At 37.4% G+C, this 21,356-nt stretch overlaps 1 protein-coding gene across 1 annotated transcript in view; it reads right to left on the bottom strand.

Moving 5' to 3' along the window:
• The window catches only part of WDR70 (WD repeat domain 70), a 139,255-nt gene that overhangs the window by 115,365 nt on the left and 2,534 nt on the right, over window positions 1–21,356 (bottom strand). Inside the window, exons 4-5 of the mRNA XM_084503670.1 lie at window positions 20,321–20,435; window positions 15,008–15,197 (exon numbers count right to left, since the gene is read on the bottom strand). Coding sequence (XP_084359796.1) covers window positions 15,008–15,197; window positions 20,321–20,435 — 305 coding nt within the window. The remainder of the gene's footprint in view (window positions 1–15,007; window positions 15,198–20,320; window positions 20,436–21,356) is intronic.

Raw genomic sequence — 21,356 nt, 5'->3', positions numbered from 1 at the left:
CTACACCATAAGATTACTCCCAAGAGGCAAAGTAATGCAAAATTACATTAAACTACACAGAATTAAACAACAGCTGACAACTATTATTTTTTGACAGGATAGAACTAGTTCTCAGAACTATCATGCAATTCAGACATGCTCATTTAAAATAGCATTATAAAAAGCATAGTTACAACTAATATAGATTTAGTGACATTCGTCTTACTCTGGGGAGTTAATACTCTGCCGAAAATGCAATGAATTAATTGACTACTGCTCATTCTGCATTCAAATACTGATTGCAGATTCTTGTTTGGACTACAAGACTTAAGGGAATCACAGAAAACTAACTGAGTCTTCTCATAAATCCACTGTATATTCAGCGTATCATAATTGCCTTCCCTAAGAAGAATATTTTATGCACAGCAATTGTACTAAGTCTGGTGTTATTTATAACCTTAATTTAGAAATAATTGAAAGAATCTGCCTTTGAAATTTTATCTCTTAAATGCAGAACCTTCCTTTATTACACAACTACTTAAGGGTTTGCACTATCACAATAAAAACTTATAAAAAATATATTATTTTATATACATTATATTATAATATATATTATAAAATATAATGAAAGCTTGTCCTATATATATACATTATAATATCTATATTTTATATAGATATATATACGCATACACATATTAAAAGAAATTTAAAAAAAAAAACTTTTTTTTTTTTTTTTACTAGCATCTTTTTCACAAAGGAGAAAAATCTCACATGGAGTCACCAGAGAGGGACATATCAGCAGGAAGAGAACACAGAGGAGAAACAGGATGCCTTATCCCTACTAAGCACCCTACAAAGACATATCAATTCCTACAGAGCACAGTTTGTCATGAGGATGCAGGCGTTGGTGGGGGGAGCTACTACTACCACCACAGAAATCAGAGATTTCTACAACTACAACTGGCTGTCCTTACCAAACAAATTGTTATATAAGGCAGCACTTAATCCTTAAAGGGAAAGCCTCTTAGAAAAGATAAGCAATACATTCCAAGTCAAAACAAAGAATGTCATTAAAACAAGTTACTATATTGTTGGCAGAAGAGAGGGCCATGTCAGATTTTTATTTTTATTCATATCTTCTATAGAGATAACATGTGACGATTACTCTGTCACCATTATTTCTAGGATGCCATTCCAGATGTCATACATACTTCTATCCACTGAATTCAGCCACAAAATTATTGCACATTTCTCTGTTGCCCAAAATTCCATGTGCCCATTTATGTCATCCAAACAAGGCAGGAAAAAATAAATAAAAAAAAGCCTTTGAAGAAGTAAATATAAAGAATAAACAAGAGATAGAAAAAGCATCTAGCACATGGGAGTTTACATCTTCTGCACATTTTTTTTTTCCACAGAAGAAATCAATGGAGTTACAAACAATTTTTTTTTTTTTTTTTTTTAAACTTTTAGGTTGTCTTAAAGCACAGAATGCTTGCAAAGACCAAGACTATAAATTGTAGAACAAGAGGGGGTTGTCCTTATAAATGATTCAGTACTCTGTGTCACAGTGGTCTTGTATAATAGTTATACGCAATTTATATACACGGAATATGATTAACATAGTTATTGTTTCTTTTGAATTTTCATTCCTAAATTTTTTTTTTTGTACTCAAAAGGTAGCATTGCAGTTAATCTCCTTAAAGATGGAATGTCACTGGAAATATGTTTATTTTTACATGCAAGACAACAAAGCATGGCACTTGCTCTGCAAGAGACATACACCAAGTGTTTGCACTGAAAATGAGTATGAAACCAGTAGCACTGAAAGCCAGCTGATCCCTGCAGATGTGGTTATAGCCTGATATGCAGGTTTGCCTTCTTTGCAGAGAACAGCATGTTACAAGACAATCGTGTGACAAGTTTGTCAGAAAATAGCAGATAAATCTCCGTAAATCCAGATGATGCGTGAAATTTGGAAGAGTACTGACTTGAAAAATAAGCTAACAATTCTATAAGCCATCATAAAATCACAGAATGGTTTGGGTTGGAAGGGACCCCCAAGATCACGCAGTTCCAACCTCTCCTGCCATTGGCAGGGATGCCTCCCACCAGCCCAGGCTGCTCAAAGCCCCATCCAGCCTGGCCTTCAGCACTGCCAGGGATGGGGCAGCCACAGCTTCTCTGGGCAGCCTGTGGCAGGGCCTCACCACCCCTCTGAGTAAAGAACTTCTTCTTAATGTCTAATCTGAATCTCCCCCCTTTTAGTTTTAAGCCGTAAATCCTTGTTCTATCACTCTACCCCCAGACAGAGTCCCTCCCCAGCTATGATTATTCGCATCCCAATTTACATTTTAAGTGAAGTCTAGCAAATTCTTTATATATATAGAACTACATTATATAGTATCTTAACCAAAACTCTGAAAGATTCTGGTTTGAAACCTGCACTAAAAAGCAAGTGCCTTAATTGTTGCCAGATACACTTCAGAAGTTTAAAAACTTAATCACTATTTTCCCCTTCTACTTAGAATATTCCTGATACGAAGAATGAGAGTTCACCTTTTCCAAACAATTGCAAATTCAACTTGAAATGTTAACATGATTTGCCTTTAAATTGATCTGTCTGTATCAGTGATTACACTTACGGATTATTTCATCTTTCACTCTAGCCCTTTCAGGGCCATGAACCCAGCATTTTCACCAAATTAGCTTTGTGCCTACACATGTGTAGCATAATAGCAATATTTGCAAGAAAGACATTTATTCAACCCAAAGTAAACATAAAGGCAGACTTCCATGCAGGCCCAGAGATGGAAGCTCAGTAACATGCAGAAAACATGTCATTAATTTTGTTAGTTGTCATTTGGATACACAGACTAACAGAAAAATGAGCAATCTCTCCTTGTTCTGAGCAATCTGAAATGTTTCATGACTTTTATTTCTGGTACTTCAAAACAGGCATGAACTAGCACAATTGCACACTGAGGGGTCAAGGTGGCACCAAATCCCTCCAATTTAATTTCACTAATGAGACAATACATAGCTGCAGGACACAGCAGTGGATGTGTACTACTCACAAACCTCTTTTTGTCATGCTTACATTGGTCCTGCCATGAAATTCTGTTTGCTCTGAAACTCTGGAGATTTATCACCATCACTGTTTCCTCAAGAACCAACAGGTACACATTCTTACTCACAAACACGTGGTCAGTAAGTCTCAGTCATCTGGCTAAATCTGGAGAAAGGTATCCCATTTTGGCCCTCATCCCCTGTTTTCTAATAGAGTACTGGTTAATATAAGGTCTGTGGGCCTCATCCACTTCACATGAGGCACACTATGGTTCAACATACTTGGTGTCACAGAGACCGACTGTGTTTTGGCCATGGGAACAATTTTTTCCTCATACACACACATGAACCACACAACAGCAATGCCATGTCTTCCAGCATGTCCATGCAAACAACTCATCCATTACTGAGAACTCCAGCTTTGGCTTTCATTCCAGATATGCTTTTGATGATTTAATTGAATATTTTAATTCTACACAACTTTTTTTTTCCACAGCAGAAATTTTGGTCACACATAAAAAACTAAGTTCTGTTCCCAATTTCTGTAGCTCTTCCAGGATTTATTTCATGAATTCATACTCATTATTGTATCAAAGATGATCAGTGGCACCTGTGTACTGTAAAACAGCGAGTGTGAATGAATACTGCCCTTACTCCTGACCTTGTTTCACCACCTGAAAATGCAGATGCACTTAATGAAATGAATTCTACGCACCCCAGTCAAAACCTTTACATAACTATCTACTCTGAAAACTGTTTCCAAGCTAGTTCTTATGATGACTGCAGAAACTATGAAAGACACGGAAGTTCTTGACGGGCTGGTGCACATCTAAGATGGTTTCGCTGCCCCCTAGAGACATTTTGGGGAAGAAAAAAAAAGTACATTGATAGCTAGCACTATGTGAGTTACAGGCGTAGCAAAGAAATGGGCGAGTTTTTGAAGGCAAAAATTGACTTCACCGCATCAATGCAGATGAACTCAAACTTGTGTATCAATTAGGTAACTCAGATATAAACAAAAGTGAAGACAGAACAGCAGAGAATGAACAACCTGCCTGCAGTGCAGCCAACCTGCACAGAAAGCAGTGCTGTCCCAAGCTGTCCAGAACACGGGGTGAGTTGTTGTAGGAGTAAGACATTGCTCTCACACAGATAAATGCACGACTGCTTAGTTCCACCAACTCCTATTTGTGTGAGAACAAATTTTGCTATAAAATGTCATATATTTTTATTTACTTAACACCGGTAAATGAATTAAACCTGGAGCTAAAAGTGGAAGTCACAAATCGCTTTCTTTCTCTTATTATCAAACTCTGTTTTGTCTCTTCTTCTCTCTCATCAAGAGTGTAGAAGTGAATGCACAATGCTGATAGTCCCACTGAAGATGTATCTTCAGTCCCACTTGGAAAACTGCAGGTCCATGTATGTGTTGAGTGAAGTCACCAAAATTATTTACACAGAAAATGATCTAATTCTCCAACCTTAAGTAATGAACCATCTCATGAGAGCTTCATGTGATGGCTCTTTATTAGCTATTTCTATTATGGCACATTTTAGAAAACTGAATGGAAAGTTTTTTATCCCTGTTGCATAGAGATCCCTCAGAAACTTTTGATTTCCAATATTAAAAAAGTTTCAGAATTTATCACCTTTTCACTACTCTTGCACATTATGTTTATGACAAGAATAGCTTTTTCATTACAAAGTAATGTATTGATTCAAAACCAAATGCCATGCCTAGGTCACCTGACTTACATGAGGGTCCTTACATGAATAAGGCAGCTTCTCCAGTTTTCTTCTTCTAACTTATTCTTCATTAAGTAGATAGTCTTTAGAACAGTTCACGTTATTTTAAAATTGAAAATTATCTGTATTTCACATCTGTTGTTTCTGCAGAAAAATAAAATACTTCTAGTAGAATGAAATAATAAACAGTTTTTTAAAAAAAGCAACAAGTGTACTCCCTGGAATTCTACTAAAAGCTTTAAACACATTTCAAAAGCCTTAGGACTGGACCATGAAAGGGGATGGCTAATAAAAAAAAATCATATGAATGATTTTTTATGATTCTTCTGTTCCTTTGGAGAAAGTAAGTATTTTGATTTATGAAAGGAAATCAGAAAAAAAAAAAAAAGTAACACATTCCCCATAACTTTTAGTTCTATGAACATTTATCAATCCTCAATTACTATGATGCAATTTGGAGAAACATTTATAAACAGTAGACAAGGTAATTCAGCAAAATGTTATCCGAGATCCTAATAATTTGAAAACAATTTTATTAGATATTAAAATACCAAAAAGATAAGCAGGACTAAAAGAAGGAAGTTCAGTACGATTGTTTTGTGATCTGGACAGTGTTAGCATCAGGTATGTATAGTCCCTGTATACTGCTAAGTGCCCAGCTGCAAATACAAGATGCCATTGCAGCAGTTGTAAAACAATACATGTGGTAGTCTCATGTTCATAAAAATCGAAAGCCATCTTTTAAACAAACAGCAGACATTCCAAGAGTCAACAAAATTGCTCTCCAAGGATATGACTGGAGCAGTCTGTAGTTCCAGAAGTTTAACATAAATCATTTAATCGAAAATCCTGTGAAGACTTGTTTTGGAAAGGAAACCTAACTACATGTCACTTACACCCTTCCTTCAAATATAGCCCTTCTAAATTATTTTATCATCCGATCATAAATATTTCTAATACTTGTTAGAATCCACTGTATTTTCTACTCATTCAAGCAAGCATTTCCCATATCTGTATTTCTCATTATTCTGTTTAGAACATAAACAGCTTGTTCAAAAAGATAACATTCATGTGACAAAGAAAATTATCTTCCATTTATGTATTTCACAGTGTGATACTATCAGCAGAGAATATTACTGTTAGCTCTCTTTCCAAATTTAGAAGTATTTTATTTATTTTAACACTGATAAATGCAATATGCTATCTGTACTTCTTTGTAGAAGTACATTGGATTTTTTTGCAATTGCCAATAAAAGCACCATGCAAGAAGGTAGTCCCCACTTTGCATTGACTATGCAAGTCTTTTAGGTTCTCAGAGAATAAATTAATTTTAGTCCCTTCATCCTCAAATATTCTAAGTTTTACTTAAAGAAAATGACACTGAGGATCACACATTCACATGCCATTGCATAAATGGAATTTCATAACATTTACAGCTACATGTTTTTGTTAAACAATACTATATGGAAAGTTCAGCCATGAGACTGAGACAGAATGTAGACAGCATGTAGAATATCTGTTCGTAAAATCTTAGAACTCTTTTTCTTCTCCTAAGAAGCAGATCACAGTATTGTACAGCATCAAGTTTATCCGTGCCTCAAACAATGCAGGCAGAAAACGTTTTTGCTCTGCCTTGAAGGATACTACAGGACTTCAGCTTCAACAAAATCTTATGACTATAAAGAAACCAAGGGTCTCAATATTCTCAGTGCAGGAGCTCTGCAGCCACAGTGATCTGGTCCAGACATGAAGGAATTACTTGGCATCTGCCTTAGCAAATCCAGCAGTGGTACCAGCAGCTCCCAAAGGAGTTTTCTATAGGCTTCATCAGGCCTGGCACTTTCTCAGCTCAGCCAAAGAGTAAAGACAGGACTTAATTATTGTTACTACTTTCTTTTTAAGCAAAGCTTAGAGGTCTTATTATGATATGCATAACATTTTCTTTAACAATACTAAAGGGACCTCAGTCTAATTTTTAAGTATTTGAAAGTCAAATAATGTATGCCTGTTAATTGCATCATAAAATATGTATAAAAGCACTCATAGGACTAAGTATCTGTCTGTCTGTAGAGACATCCTAGAACTTCTCATAATCAGACAAAATTACTAAAACCAGTATCATACCGGCAAAAAGGTGTGCACAGTATACAGCAGAAAAGTCTTGGCCTTACTATGCTCTAAAGAACTGACAAATAGAGATTTTGTAAGTACATTAGTTTTCTCTGAGTACAACTTGTAATCATTGTAAGGCAGCACGTTAAAGAGGTGAAAAGCAAATAACCATGACTTTCTGTGAAAGACAGGCATTCCCTAAGGGAATTACTATGTTAGCTTCCTCTTGTACACACAATGTTCCCAGTTTTTTACTATACATTTTCCTTCTCTTCCAGCTTCTGATTGATTCTCCCAAATATATACACTGAGTTTCATCATACCCAATTTTGGGGGTTGATTTTGCTTTCATTTTGCAAACTTTGCAGAGAATGAGACCATCTCAGGTGAGTTAAAGTTTTGCAATACCAGCAACCACAATGATGATCCTTAACAAAAATTCCATTACTTGTTCCATGTATAATGTACAGAAAATACATTTTCCTGATTTTTATAGTAGAAATGTTGTCAAGACCTGAGAATATATTATGCACAGCTATGACAACAGTATTTTCCTCCCAATAGAAGGTAACACAAAATAATATGGAAAGCAATGGTAATTACTACCTATTTTTCATCAACATATCAGTGACTAGAAGTTGGTCAAGAAGAATGCCTCTCATATTCAAAACTGAACTTTTCTGTCTATTGCACACACAGAAACTCCTTTGTTCAGCTTACTTCTCTTTGTCTTCATTACACAAGAAAAAAGATGACTGGGTAAATAATATTAAATACTTACTAGGACAGACAATCCTCAGACTAAATGTAAAAACTCCGTAAGATGACTACAAATTCCCACAACATTTATTTATTTTTACAAGACCATGATTTTTAGTGTGGTACCATAGCCAAATTGTAATTGGAGTAATTACAGCCTACTTAAATTCTCCATCTAAATCAGCAGGAAATGGCTTTCTTCCATTCTGAACAAATGAGTATTACTGGTATGTCCTGTTAAACCCCTGCAAAAATTTAGAAGTGTCTCAAAACAATTCTAAAACTTGGAATAGTGTTATGCTATCATTTTGGAAAGGTGCCCAAATCAGAATACAGCCTTGAAGAGGTCCAAGGCTGTACTTCTTTCAGGGACACAATTACAGCATGGTCAGTATCCTTTTGTTACTGCAGGGAGAAATAGTTCTTCATTCCAAAGAGGAATCAACTGTAACCAAGTCCCATACAGAAAATAAAACCATACAGATCCAACAAATTCTTTCAACCACCATCCCTATACCTGTTGCTTCAATGAAGAAAAATGTGCCACAAGTTATTAGTGCTCCATTAAGTTCTGTTGAAGATCTCAGCACATTAATCACATGTAGAGAAGCATATTCATAAATACACACTCTCTTACTAATGTATTTTAATAGGCGTCATCCATTACCTTGAAAAATGCCCTATGTCCTAGATTTAAAACTGTCCACCCAAAAATCCTGATGTGACTGTTTTGGTAGTCTTTTGTCTGCCTCCAGACTTTTTTTTGATTACATAAACACTAAATATGCTTCCAGTGTGTCACACCCAGGCAAAAAGAAGCTGTCAAAGACTAGTACATCTCCCAGCCTCAAAATTTACCACATAAAATACTGCCTTTGTTATGAATTTGCCCTCCAACAAATATGTCATTCTCTCTTCTAAAATATCCCTCTTTTGAGACAAGATCTTCTTCAAGTTTTCCAGGACACATATTTTGCACGATAGAAGCCAAAGATGAAAAGCTTCAAGACTACAGAGCACACTGCTTCCTCCTTATCCCTTCAGCTTACGACAATACGACAAGCACTGATGATCCAACTGGACTTCTAATTCTCTTAGGAGAAAAAAAAAATACTACAGTAAAGCACTGATCACACTTCAAATACTCCTCATCTTCCTCACTTCTCAAATTAATGCAAGTCTTCTATATTAGAAGGAAAATTCTAAGAAGAGGAAAATACCAAAGGGACTTGACACCAAGTGTAGCTACACACTATAAAACAGCATCTCTTACACTACTGGACCCTCGCTACAAGAAGGACATGGAGGTGCTTGAGCGGGTGCAGAGAAGGGCGACGAAGCTGGTGAGGGGCCTGGAGAACAAGTCCTACGAGGAGCGGCTGAGGGAGCTGGGCTTGTTCAGCCTGGAGAAGAGGAGGCTCAGGGGCGACCTTATCGCTCTCTATGGGTACCTCAAGGGAGGCTGTAGCGAGGTGGGGGTTGGCCTGTTCTCCCACGTGCCTGGTGACAGGACGAGGGGGAATGGGCTGAAGTTGAGCCAGGGGAGTTTTAGGTTAGATGTTAGGAAGAACTTCTTTACTGAAAGGGTTGTTAGACACTGGAAGAGGCTGCCCAGGGAAGTGGTGGAGTCACCATCCCTGGAAGTCTTCAAAAGATGTTTAGATGTAGAGCTTAGGGATATGGTTTAGTGGGGACTGTTAGCGTTAGGTTGGAGGTTGGACTCGATGATCTTGAGGTCTCTTCCAACCTAGAAATTCTGTGATTCTGTGAAGTCCTTAGAAACATATGGTGCCATATTAAGAATCATCACTATTTGCACAAATGAAGGTGAATTATGACAAATGTAAGTAAGGTAAGTCCTATTTACTTGTTAATACGATCAGTATTAACACAGAATTTAATCAAGCACAGAAAGATGCTTTATAACAGCTACCATGAGTACATAAAATGAGCTTACATAAATTTAGAATAAAATATAACTAAAATTCAGTTTGCATCACACGTAAACATAAATTACAAAAATTCACATTATTTATAAACCGTGCTGATTCAAAACATTACAAGGCAAAATGTTCAGCAGTTTATTGTTATTATTAATTTTCCCAAAAAAGCTCCAGTAAGGTATGAAAAATTCCCAACAAAGATAACCACCAGTCACTCCTTCTACCTGATGATTACTTGGTAGAATACAGTGTGAGTTGGGCAGTCCTGAGACACTCCTAGAATCAAACGATTTTTTTCTCATAGCAGACAATTTTCACAAACGTTCCCATTGACAGTTTCATACAAGAAAGCAAAACTGAGAAAAAATTGCAGAAAAAAAATAAATAATCCATCTCCTATAGTGAAAAACACATCTAAAGTTAAGCGTGAGAGACAACAGCAAGCTACCAGGGCAAAGCCACTATTTTGATGCATTTTTATCTGTTGCACAAAGTTTACAAGACTCCAGAGTACAGAACTCCTATTCATATAACTTATAAAGAAAAAAATTGTTTCTTTCAGAGTCAAAAATATGGATGCTTGTGTTTTGAAGTTATAAAAAAATACCATAACAAAAGAGACTGTCTCACAATCCATCTGGAAACAAAAAAAAAATATTCAATGGAGCTTTCCATCTCTCCTCTCCCAATTCTGCCCCCATGCATACCAACCACAAACTGAAGTACAATCAAGAAAAAAGGCATCACAGAGTCCTCGTAACATCAACACCTGCTTTTAGGGGGGCTCATAGGATCGTACTGTGATCACCAATCGATCAACAGGAAATCAGGACAGCACAGCTGTTTCCTTATTCCCTTCAGAGGAAAGAAAATAACTGAGTTCATGAGCAGAAGTAAGGAGAGGCTCTAGACCCCAAAGGCCTCTGGCATCCATGCTGACACAAAGTCTTCCCAGTTATAAATTAACTGTTTAGACTTAAAACCCACAAGTCTCATATTTCTGCCGCTCTGCTTATTCTCAACCAAATCTGTTCTAGACTGTTTTGTAACTATTGTCTTAAGATCAGACAAACTTAAATCACACAAGTCTGCAAGTTACTTTTCTGTCTGAAACTTTTCATTGGGGTCTTTTAACTCTGGTTTCCAGTTACTGCACTTTATCAAGACAGCTGTAGTGTTACTCAAATATTTTTATATATATATTATGCTTTTATATTAAAATATATGTATTTATATTTTTATATATTATATATAATATTAATATATAATGTATATTAATATATATTAATATATATTATATATATAAACAATATAGATTTGAACTAATACCATGTTACTAGAAATTAGTACAGTCAACCAACAAACAAAGTGAAAATTGACAAACACTGAGAAAGATAGGCAGAAGTAAAATCTGTTTCTCCACTTTGTTTTCACCATTGCATGCCTGCAAAATTTACAGATCTAAAGCAAGTATTTCACTAGACTCTCCCTTTGGAGAGAGATAATGAAAATAAATTATACTCAGTGCTCAGAACCCATACATCTGAAATTTATGCAAGCAATTACGTAAAAAACAACAAAACACCACATATCTTATTGGGACTTCAGACACAAGGTTACAGCACAGTTATAGTATAGTGCATTGCATTTTAGAGATTTCAAATTGCAAAGCCTTACTAAGGTACAGCCTTCTTTGCCGGAGGACAACAGACAGGTACACAGCACACTAACACACAGATGAACAAGAAACAGGTATTTTCTGTTTTGTTGCTGATAACTTGCTCTTCACTTCATACTCTGAAAACTCTACTTCACCTCTACTACTGAAAACTTCACCCTGTTCTGTCAAACATACCTATTGCCAAAAATATATTTGTTTTTAACACTTAAAAGATTCTTATGAATCTTCCCATAATTTCTTAATTATTAAACAAACACTGCAATACTACCTAAATTAGTACTTATTATTTAGTTACTTTTTCCCACAGGACCTATCCACAGGACACATCCAGAAGTATCAATGAATGAAGGAGTCTGCTACCACTTGGCACTAATCTGAGGTTTGAACGTGACTGCATTTATTCATATAGCACTCACCACTGATATGGAAGAGATAATTATACCACAAACTGGAACAGTAGTGTATATATAAAAGACTTTTGATTCCTGTGAATTTAATAAAATCAGACAACAAAAATTACACAACAAAAGAGGTGTCAGAGGATGCCAGCCTTTCACTGATGATGCAATAAAACAGATCTTGAACATTTATTGTATTTACATCATAGCTTACTTGACCAATATGGTAAAATTTATCTTCAACACAACCACAGAATTCTCCTAATTCACTATGGGTGGGAAAGACCACTGCCAACACACTTACATGAAGTGTAAATATTTATTTATTTATTTATTTTAATTAAAATTTCAGAATTGAATTACGGCAATTACACTTTTTGCCAACTGCAGATAGTGATGTCTCCATAACAGACTACCAGGAAAAATCTTTATTTGCACCACTGCACCACTTGCACCATTTGTACCAGGGGAAACCTTTATTTGCATCAATTCTCACTTTCAAAAGAAAACTCTAGTAATTTCTGGCATGAGTTAAAAGAAAAATCCAGGTATATAAAAACTAACCACAATTACTGTAGCTAATCTGATAAGTGTGACTTGTTTTTAAGCAAAATCCTCTATGATTTTGCAACACATACAAAATGCGTTTGATTATTAGGAAGAACAATTTAAATACAGTAAGTTTAGAAATCAATTTAATTCCTTAAGGCCCTGACAAGGAAACTATAAATCCCAGCATTCCACAGCAATGTAACTTTTTTCATTTAAGGACCATTTATAGTTCTGGTGCTTTCAAATCTCATTTGTTGTTTAAAAAAAATAAATTGATGTAAACAAGTTAATACTGAAACAAAGCAATTAGTAATAAAGCTAATGTAAAGTTTTTTTACTTTTTAGTTTTTTAAAGTTTTTTTTACTGATGTAAAGTTTTTTGTAATATTTCTGTGAAATATCAGCAGACAGGAGTTTAAATTTTGGGTTTAAGTGAGAGGATTTGCTGTGATTTCAAGTTTACACTGACACTGTTTTATTTTAGTGTCATAGACACTGAATTCCTTTGAGCATCTTGGAGAACTTTTACAATGCCAAAGATTAAAGATACCTGCAGGACCCTGTTCCCAAGCCTGGTTGCTTCTTTATGTGTGGATTCAATTACTCAGTGTTATATGCAGTTACAATCTTCAAAAGTGCTGACAGCAAAGCAAAAGATTATTTTCTCTAGGAAGAGAAATAGGGACAGCTAGGGAGACCTGTAATGCAGAAGGGCATTCTGATGAGGCCCCAAAGAACAAACAGAACACCTGTGCAGAACAAGCATACTTTGAGATTTACCACTTCCTAGTGTATGCATGCACAAAGTTACCAGATATTAATAGATACTTTCAGACATTGTTCTTTGTAGTGAACCCAGATTCATGTCAATTTGAAAAAAAAGACAATACAGAGGATTTACACAACCCACACTAATGTACTGGATCCTGAAAAAGGCTAAAAATTATTTAAAGCCCAAACTGAAAGAGAGGGAACACTTCCTTCAACATCAATACATTTAAGTACTTTTCAAGACAGTAACTGTTTTTCTGATTATCTGTTAGAAACGCATGTTTGATAAAATGTCTGGGTAAAGTACTGTATTTTCAGATCTTACTATTAGCTAAAAACATTCAAACAAGCACATCTGAGGTGGTAGAAAAGATGAAATCTGCCAGAAAAGTAGTGACTTCATTATGACATGACCGACAGCAACCAAAACATGCTGATCTACGATGTTCTCAGGAATATTGCCTGACTCTGCAGTGCCATTAACAGCTTGAAGTAAATGGGATTCCTGATACAGATACAAGTCATAAGTTAACTTAAGGCACTTATGACTTACAACATTCTCAAAGATAGCTTGGTATCCATCAACAGCTGGTTCCCTAAGACAAAATGAGTCATGCATAGGGTACAGATGAGATCACAGGGGATATGGCCCCACAATGTACAGTTTGATAATTAAGAAAATCAGTAAGCAGACCAGACAAAGCAATAAAAATACTCAAGCATCAGAGTTTCCCACCACTCATCTCCCAGGGCGGGGTGGGGAGAGGGGACACAAAACACTGCGAAAAATTAACATACAAGGTTAGGCTCCCACTAGCAATCGTGTAAGTTACTGATTAAGAAGTTTCTCTCGTTCTTTTCTCATCCTTTTTCAGTCAGAATTCTAAACTTTAATATTATATTTGACGTGATTCAAGGTAAGAATTTACAGGAAAAGAAAAAAGAAGATGAACACCTGGCCAGAAATGAATAGGAACTGGCAAGAAATACCTGAGACATCTGAGAGTTGTTTTTTGGGGGATTACACTTGCAGTTATTCAATAGGACATATCAGTTTTGTCTGCTACCAAATGGTTCAGAATAGCATTAGCAAAGCTGTTTTTACAGGACTTATATCATTACTGATACAAAAAAAAGCACAGAAACCATCACACAACATCCACTGCCATGATACATTCAATCCATGAAGGTTTGGAGAAAGCAGATCAAACTATTAAATGCCTTTCCACTTAGCTAGAAGTTTATCAACTCCGTATCTACAGTATCCATATTAGGCTGTTTCTGGTTTTCTCCTTACTTCTAACATACAAGAAAAGAGCCTATATATGCTTGAACAAACCAGCCTGGCATTTATTTAAAAGCAAACAAACACACAGAAAAAACACCCCTCATCTACATCTGTACATTTTCTCAGAGCAATTTTGGCATAATGATTTTCCCTAGACTCAAGTCTACCTATACCTCTTCTTTCCTGACAAAAATTCTACACTTGCACTAGGAAACAAGAAAACTAAACTATTTATATAAAATATTTATTTGTATAGTTCTTTTATACCGTGGGAAAAAAAAAAAGAGTAAATGAAATATGCTGATGATGAATTTCAGTTGAGATTCATATGTTTTAAAAACATGAGTATTTTTCAATGAAAATCATTGTGTTTGTTGAATAATCATTAGGAAAAAAATACAGAAAAACTTTATTTCAAACAACAGCCATGCTTCACCTGAAATTTCAATCATAAAGGAAAAAGCATACTAACAAATTAGAGTTTACTCAAAATGTTAAAACATTAAACATTGGAGCACTGGAACAGGCTGCCCAGGGAGGTTGTGGAGTCTCCTTCTCTGGAGATATTCAAGGCCCATCTGGACACCTAACTGGGCAGCCTGCTCTAAGAAACCTTCTCTGGCAGGTAGCTTGGACCCGATGATCTTTCAAGGTCCCTTCCAACCCCTTCAATTCTGTGATTCTGTGTAAAGAGAAACAAAATACTTACATTATCTTCCTCTTCTGTATCATCATCATCACTATCCTTGAAGCCAGGTGGAAGTGGTGGCCCAATGAATTCTTCATCATCGTCATCATCATCACCACCAACTGGACCTTGAGCAGAAGTCTGGGATTGCATGGAAGGACCAATTAACTCTTCATCTGAGCTGTCTTCACTTTCACTACTAGCTGTGTCTCTGCATGTAAAATATTTTAAAAAATGTATCAATATTTTAAGAAACTGGCATGTCCACATGAATTTCAGATCAGAGATGTTCAGCACTGACATAAAATTTGCACAAACACTGAAATTAGGAGCAAAACGTAAACTCATTTTTATTAACATAATGTAGACCCACCATCATCTTGAAAGCATAAAAAAAGCTTTAAACAAAAAAGGAATAACATAGCATCAGATAATTAGAAAAAGGCAGAATACAAGAAGGAGAAAGTTAGGTGGAATGTAAAAGTAACAGCAACACATCACTAATATGATCTAAAAATACTTAGATATGTTTATATCTAAAATACTTAGAAGCCAGCAGAACACACTGATACACAGCATCTCCACCAAACCGCTGCTACAGGTTGCAGCGTATCCAAACCCTCTGCACTTCCCTCACCATGGTGGAACTCAAAAGAGTAACGATCCAGGCTCACCACCAGAGCAAGAACACAAAGCATGGCACTTGCTTTTTAATGCTGGTAATCAGCAGGGAATCAAGTACTGTCAGCCAAATATTTGATGTACGGAATCTAGACTGTTCCATGTCTAGATTCTAAAAGTTGCATTTAAATTATCATTTCACTGATTTCTAAATCAGCTGTTTTAAACACATTGGTTTTGGCATTGGAAAATTTCTGGAAAGAAAGTAGAACTACTTATTCCCCATTCATTCAGTTCATCCGAAATAAATGGGCTCCCTCTGCTGGTAGTTATCAGGTATGCGGCATTTTAACTGGTACAAGTTAAAAGGGGTGAGCACAAATTCTTACTTTTTGCCTAGGCTACAGTGTATCATTCACTTTGCAGTGGAAGTCCTTTCTGATCCGGTCAGATGAACTCAAGTTGCAAGACATGCTTTGGGAACTTACATTTTGAGAGCATGTATGTGAATTTAAAATTCAGCCAACTGCAAAGGATACTTTAATAATGGGAAGAAAAAGAGACTACAGAGGTGTTTCCTCTTTTCTTAAAAGTTTAGGTTATCATTTAAAAACTATAATAAAAACAAAGAAGCTCAAGAACATAATAAAGCACTATGAAAAGAGGTTCTGAACTGTGTAATTGTGACAGAACACACAACCTCCCTAAAACAGCTGCACACCAAGCAGGTAATAGGCTATACAGCAAATATTTGTCTTGGATAAGCAAATGGAATTCTATTTTAGGAAGAAATCAAAACAAACTAAAACCAACGTGAATTAGGTCCTCAGATGTCACAGTGATGAGAAGGGCTTGCATGCCTGAAAGCTTGTCTAATTTTTCCAACTATATTTACTAGCCTAATAAAAGATATTACATCTACATACAAACTTTGTTTTGCATAGTGATGAGAGACATTTAAAGACCTAGGTCAGGATATGACCGCACAATAAATCTAACTCAAATAAAATGAGCTTCTTTCACTCTATAGCAATGGGACAATCAATGTCCTTTTACCGTAAGAGGTAAAAAGAAGGACATTTGGGTCCTTCAAAATTCTTCAAGTTCAGTATCACCAAAATTAACTATTTTATAAGATTGAATCATAGAATATCCAAGTTGTAAAAGACCCAACAAGGATCATCAAGTCCAACTGCTGGGTCCCCAAAGGACCACCCAAAAAATCAGACTCTATGTCTGAGAATGTTGTCCAAATGCTTCCTGAACTCCGGCAGCTCAGTGATGTGGCCACTGCCCTGGGGAGCCTGTCCCAGCGCCCGACCACCCTCTGGGTGCAGAACCTTTCCCTAACCCCCAGCCCGACCCTCCCCTGTCCCAGCTCCATGCCGTTCCCTCGGGTCCTGTCGCTGTCCCCAGAGAGCAGAGCTCAGCGCCTGCCCCTCCGCTCCCCTCGTGAGGGAGCTGCAGGCCGCCATGAGGCCTCCCCTCAGCCTGCTCTGCTCTGGGCTGAGCAAACCAAGAGGCCTCAGCTGCTCCTCATACATCTTGCCCTCTGTGCCCTTCACGATCTTTGTAGCCCTCCTTTGGGCACTCTCTAACAGTTTTATCTCTTTCTTATACTGTGGCACCCAAGGATGCAAACAGTACTGGAGGTGAGGACACACCAGCGCAGAGCAGAGCAGGACAATCCCTTCCCTCAACCAGCTAGCAGTGCTTTGCCTGATGCACCCCAGGGCATGGTTGGCCCTCCTGGCTGCCAGGGCACTCTGGTGACTCATGCTTAACTTGAGGTTGATGGGAACACCAAGATCCCCTTCAGCCTCGCACCCCCCGGTCTGTATGTACAGCCAGGGTCACCTCTTCCCAGATGCAGAATCCAGCACTGGCTCTTGTTAAACTTCATACTATTGGTGATTGCCCAGTTCTCTGATTTGTCCAGATCTCTCTGCAAGGCCTTAGCACGCTGTGTGTGACGAGTTGATCTGAAAAAACTGACACATGTTCCCAGACTAGTAAACCACATAGCTTTTCCCTAAAAGCCAAAAAAATTAGTTAGTTTGGAATGGAACGAAACCATGTAGCTGCCAGTAGGAGTGTATACAATGCAATGACTGAAGGAGGCCCCTCCAATCCCAGAGTCACAGACTTTTAGATCTTTCTACAGACACTCAAGAACAATACCTAGCTTCCACCCTAATTGCCTAAACATATAGTTTCCTTATTTACTAGGCAGAATCAATACATTCAAACACTTCAGCATTTTGAGAGGCTATGCAATTATTCTTCATATTAAATGATCAGAAATTCAGTGCTGTTTTTCACCACACTCCAAGCTTGGCAGAGATATCCAAGGATTTCAGCTACAGCTGCTGTTTTACTCTGTTCCAGCAGGAAAGGCAGTCAAACACACGAACAGCCCAACACAGCCAGGCCAAAAGCCCGTCTAGCTGAGTAACATTCGTCAGACTGTGACAGGGGGTGCTGGCAGAAATGACAAAACAAGAGAGCAGATGTATCATGGCACTTGTTTCAACTTTCAGCCGTACAGTCTTCCTCTACCAAATGCTGTTAAAGCAACCCCTTTCCCACAATTCAGAGGAATATAAGGAACTATTTTTTGCTTTCCCTCATTACCTCCTCAATAAGTAAAACATGCTTTTAAGAGGAAAATAGAAAGCTGGATTAGAGTACAGATGGCACACAGACTGAAAATAACGAAAAACATTCAGAGAGTTGTGTAAGTATGTGGGCATTTCCCTGCCCCTCCCCCCCACCATGTGTTAACTCGCCTCACATCATCTACTTTAATTTCTTAGACTTTTTATTTTTTATATACTAGCATTTTTTAATTGTGGATATTGTGGATGTTCCATCCCTGGAAGTGCTCAAGAACAGGTTGGATGAGGCTTTGAGCAACCTGGTCTGGTGGGAGGTGTCCCTGCCCATGGCAGGAGGGCTGAGACCAGGTGATCTTTAAGGTCCCTTCCAATCCAAACCATTCTATGACTCTATGCTTTTCTTTCACAAAGTATAATTACTATTGTCCTTATGCATACGTGTGTAAATACTATAACTATTGCAATCATTTCTCTCTAGCAAATTAATTCAAAAAGCAAAAAGAATCACTAGAATCACACCATTTTGTATTAAACAACCCCTTGCTAACAATTGTAAAATTAGTATGAGAGCCACTATGATAGATAAATATATGTGGAATTTAAAGAAAAAAAAAAATAGCGTTGCCATTTTCAGAGAAAAAGAATAAGCTGTAAATTCAATTTTAGTAACTAAAATCTACATCATAAAAAACAATACCCTTGAGTCCTATAATTCAGATTTCAACTGCCAGTTGAAGGATTATCCCACTGAATTTAGGCTGAGGCACAATGGTGTGTCTCCTTCACTAGCTTTCTGTTTTAAGCACTAAGTTCTAAACTGAGTACCATAATTTACAAGGAAATATAATACTGCAAGTTAACACGTTCACCTTCCATTTCTGTGAGTTTTTCATGCCAGTCCTCAGTTAAAAAAACAACAAAAACTTATTATAAACAGGACCTTGGTGAGTTACCAGAGCCTACTTTGTAACTCATAATGCTGATAGATAATTATTACTTTCTTTTATCCAAAGAGCCTAGAATACTCTTCTCTCAAATCCCTTAGTGAAATGACAGAAAACACCCTGTATCATCTGCCTACTATTTGTTTTAATTGAATACTTATATTGAAGTCACCCATATATACACAATCTAATTCTTGTCAGTCTCTATTGTTTCACTAGGAAGAGCATCAAAAGTGAACAGGAGCACATACTTCTCCCTCCTATGTAAGACATAATACAGATCTATAGGGAAGTATGTTGTGTGACCCGTTATTTCAGTGCGAGTCCACAGCTCATTTGTGCTTTCCACAAATAACAGGCAAAGAAGAAATTTGTTCACAGTCTGCAATGCTGCAGGCTTGTCTGTAAAAACCCACCACATACAATCAGCCTAGCAGACACATAAAGAGTGTACCAGAGTAGTATATGGGTTGTAAGACTTCTGTAGATAGAAAACCCTATAAATTTACAGTATATTGATGTCAACAAACTCGAAGGAGTGATGTGGCCTCTGTTACATGTTGCTACTTCGGGTTTTGCAGCATTGAAGAATACAAATAGTCAAAGCAGTAACATCTGCTATTTGTCAATGCCATGCAAACTTCAAAAAAGTTGTGGAGTAAATTTCAAATCAGAATATTTATGCAGTCCTACCACTACTCCATACGGTATGTACACTTAGTCTCTCCACCTAACTTTGCTATTCTTTAGTAGGCTTGAACAAGTATATCCTATATATCCAATAAAGTCAGCACCTGTATGCTCTGTATTTGACGATGTATTTTCAAAAAAATAAACAGATAATATTGCTGTGTTTTTTTAAAGCATGCCAAACAATTTTAATAGTTACTTAACACATAACCTTAACTATTAAATATATACAACTGCAATATTTACAAATACTGACACATCCAAGAAAGTACAGATAAATAACAGCATTTCCACTCTAAGACATCAGATAGCATAGGCATGTTCACGTAAGTTAAGCAATTATCATTCCCCCACCCACTCTCCACACTCACTCGAACTCAACAAAAAATAAAAAAATACAACTGAAAAAAGCCCTTTCAGCTAAGAAAAGTTAAATGACGCTTCCCACCATAATTAAGTACCTTGGTTTTAATGTGGACCCAACTCCTGTTGCACTTGAGGCTGAAGCCGATGAATCAGCGTGTCGACTTTTAAGTTCTTTTTCAGCCTGTTCTTCCTTTTCTCTTTCTCGAGCCTCTGAATATGAAGAACACATAATTGACAAATAATCAAGATTTTTGTAAAACAGATACAATTAGAGGCCTGCTGAGGACAGTAAAACAACTTTCTTCATTTTCAGATCTATATAAAGTGACAGAATAGAAAAGTTTGGGTTGGAAGGGACCTTAAAGATCATCTAATTCCAACCCTCCTCCCCCCCCCCCCCCCCGCCAGGGGAAGGGATGTCACCTGCTAGACCAGGTTGCCCAGGACCCCATCCAACCTGGCCTTGAAAACCTCCAGCAATTGGGCATCTACTGCTTCTTCTTCATTCCATTGCCTCACCACCCTCACGGGAAATATTTTTTTTCCTAATATCTAATCTAAATCTACTCTCTTCTAGTTTAAAGCCATTACTCCTTGTCCTAGCACTCCACTCCCTGACAAAGAGTCCCTATCCTGCTTTCCTGCAGGACCCCCTTAAGTATGGAAAGGCTGCAGTGAGGTCTCCCAGGAACCTTCTCTTCCCCAGAATGAGCAACCCCAACTCCCTCAGCCTGTCTTCACAAGAAAGGTGCTCCAGCCCTTTGATCCTCTTCATGGCCTTCTTCTGGGCTCACTCAACAGGTCCATGTGCTTATGTTGGAGGTCCTTTAGCTGGGTTCAGGACGCCAGGTGGTGTCTCACAAGAGCGGAGTGGATGGAAAGAATCATCTCCATTGACCCACTGGCCACACTACGTTTGATGCAGCCAAGGACACAGTTGGCTTTCTGGGCTGCACGCACACATTGCTGGCTGATGTTAAGCTTCTCATCAATCAACGCCGCCAGTTCCTTCTCCTCAGAGCTGCCTTCAATCCATTCTCTAGCCAGCCTGTCTTTGTGCTTGGGATTGCCCTGGCCCAGGTGCAGGACCTGGTTCACATGGGCCCGTCTCAAGTCTGCCCGGGTCCCTCT

Source organism: Aythya ferina (genome assembly GCF_964211825.1).
Source record: "Aythya ferina genome assembly, chromosome: Z".
In the NCBI taxonomy this organism is placed as follows: Eukaryota; Metazoa; Chordata; class Aves; order Anseriformes; family Anatidae; genus Aythya; species Aythya ferina.
The sequence above is the reverse complement of the archived record's forward strand: the minus strand, read 5'-3'. Positions and strand labels throughout refer to the sequence as shown.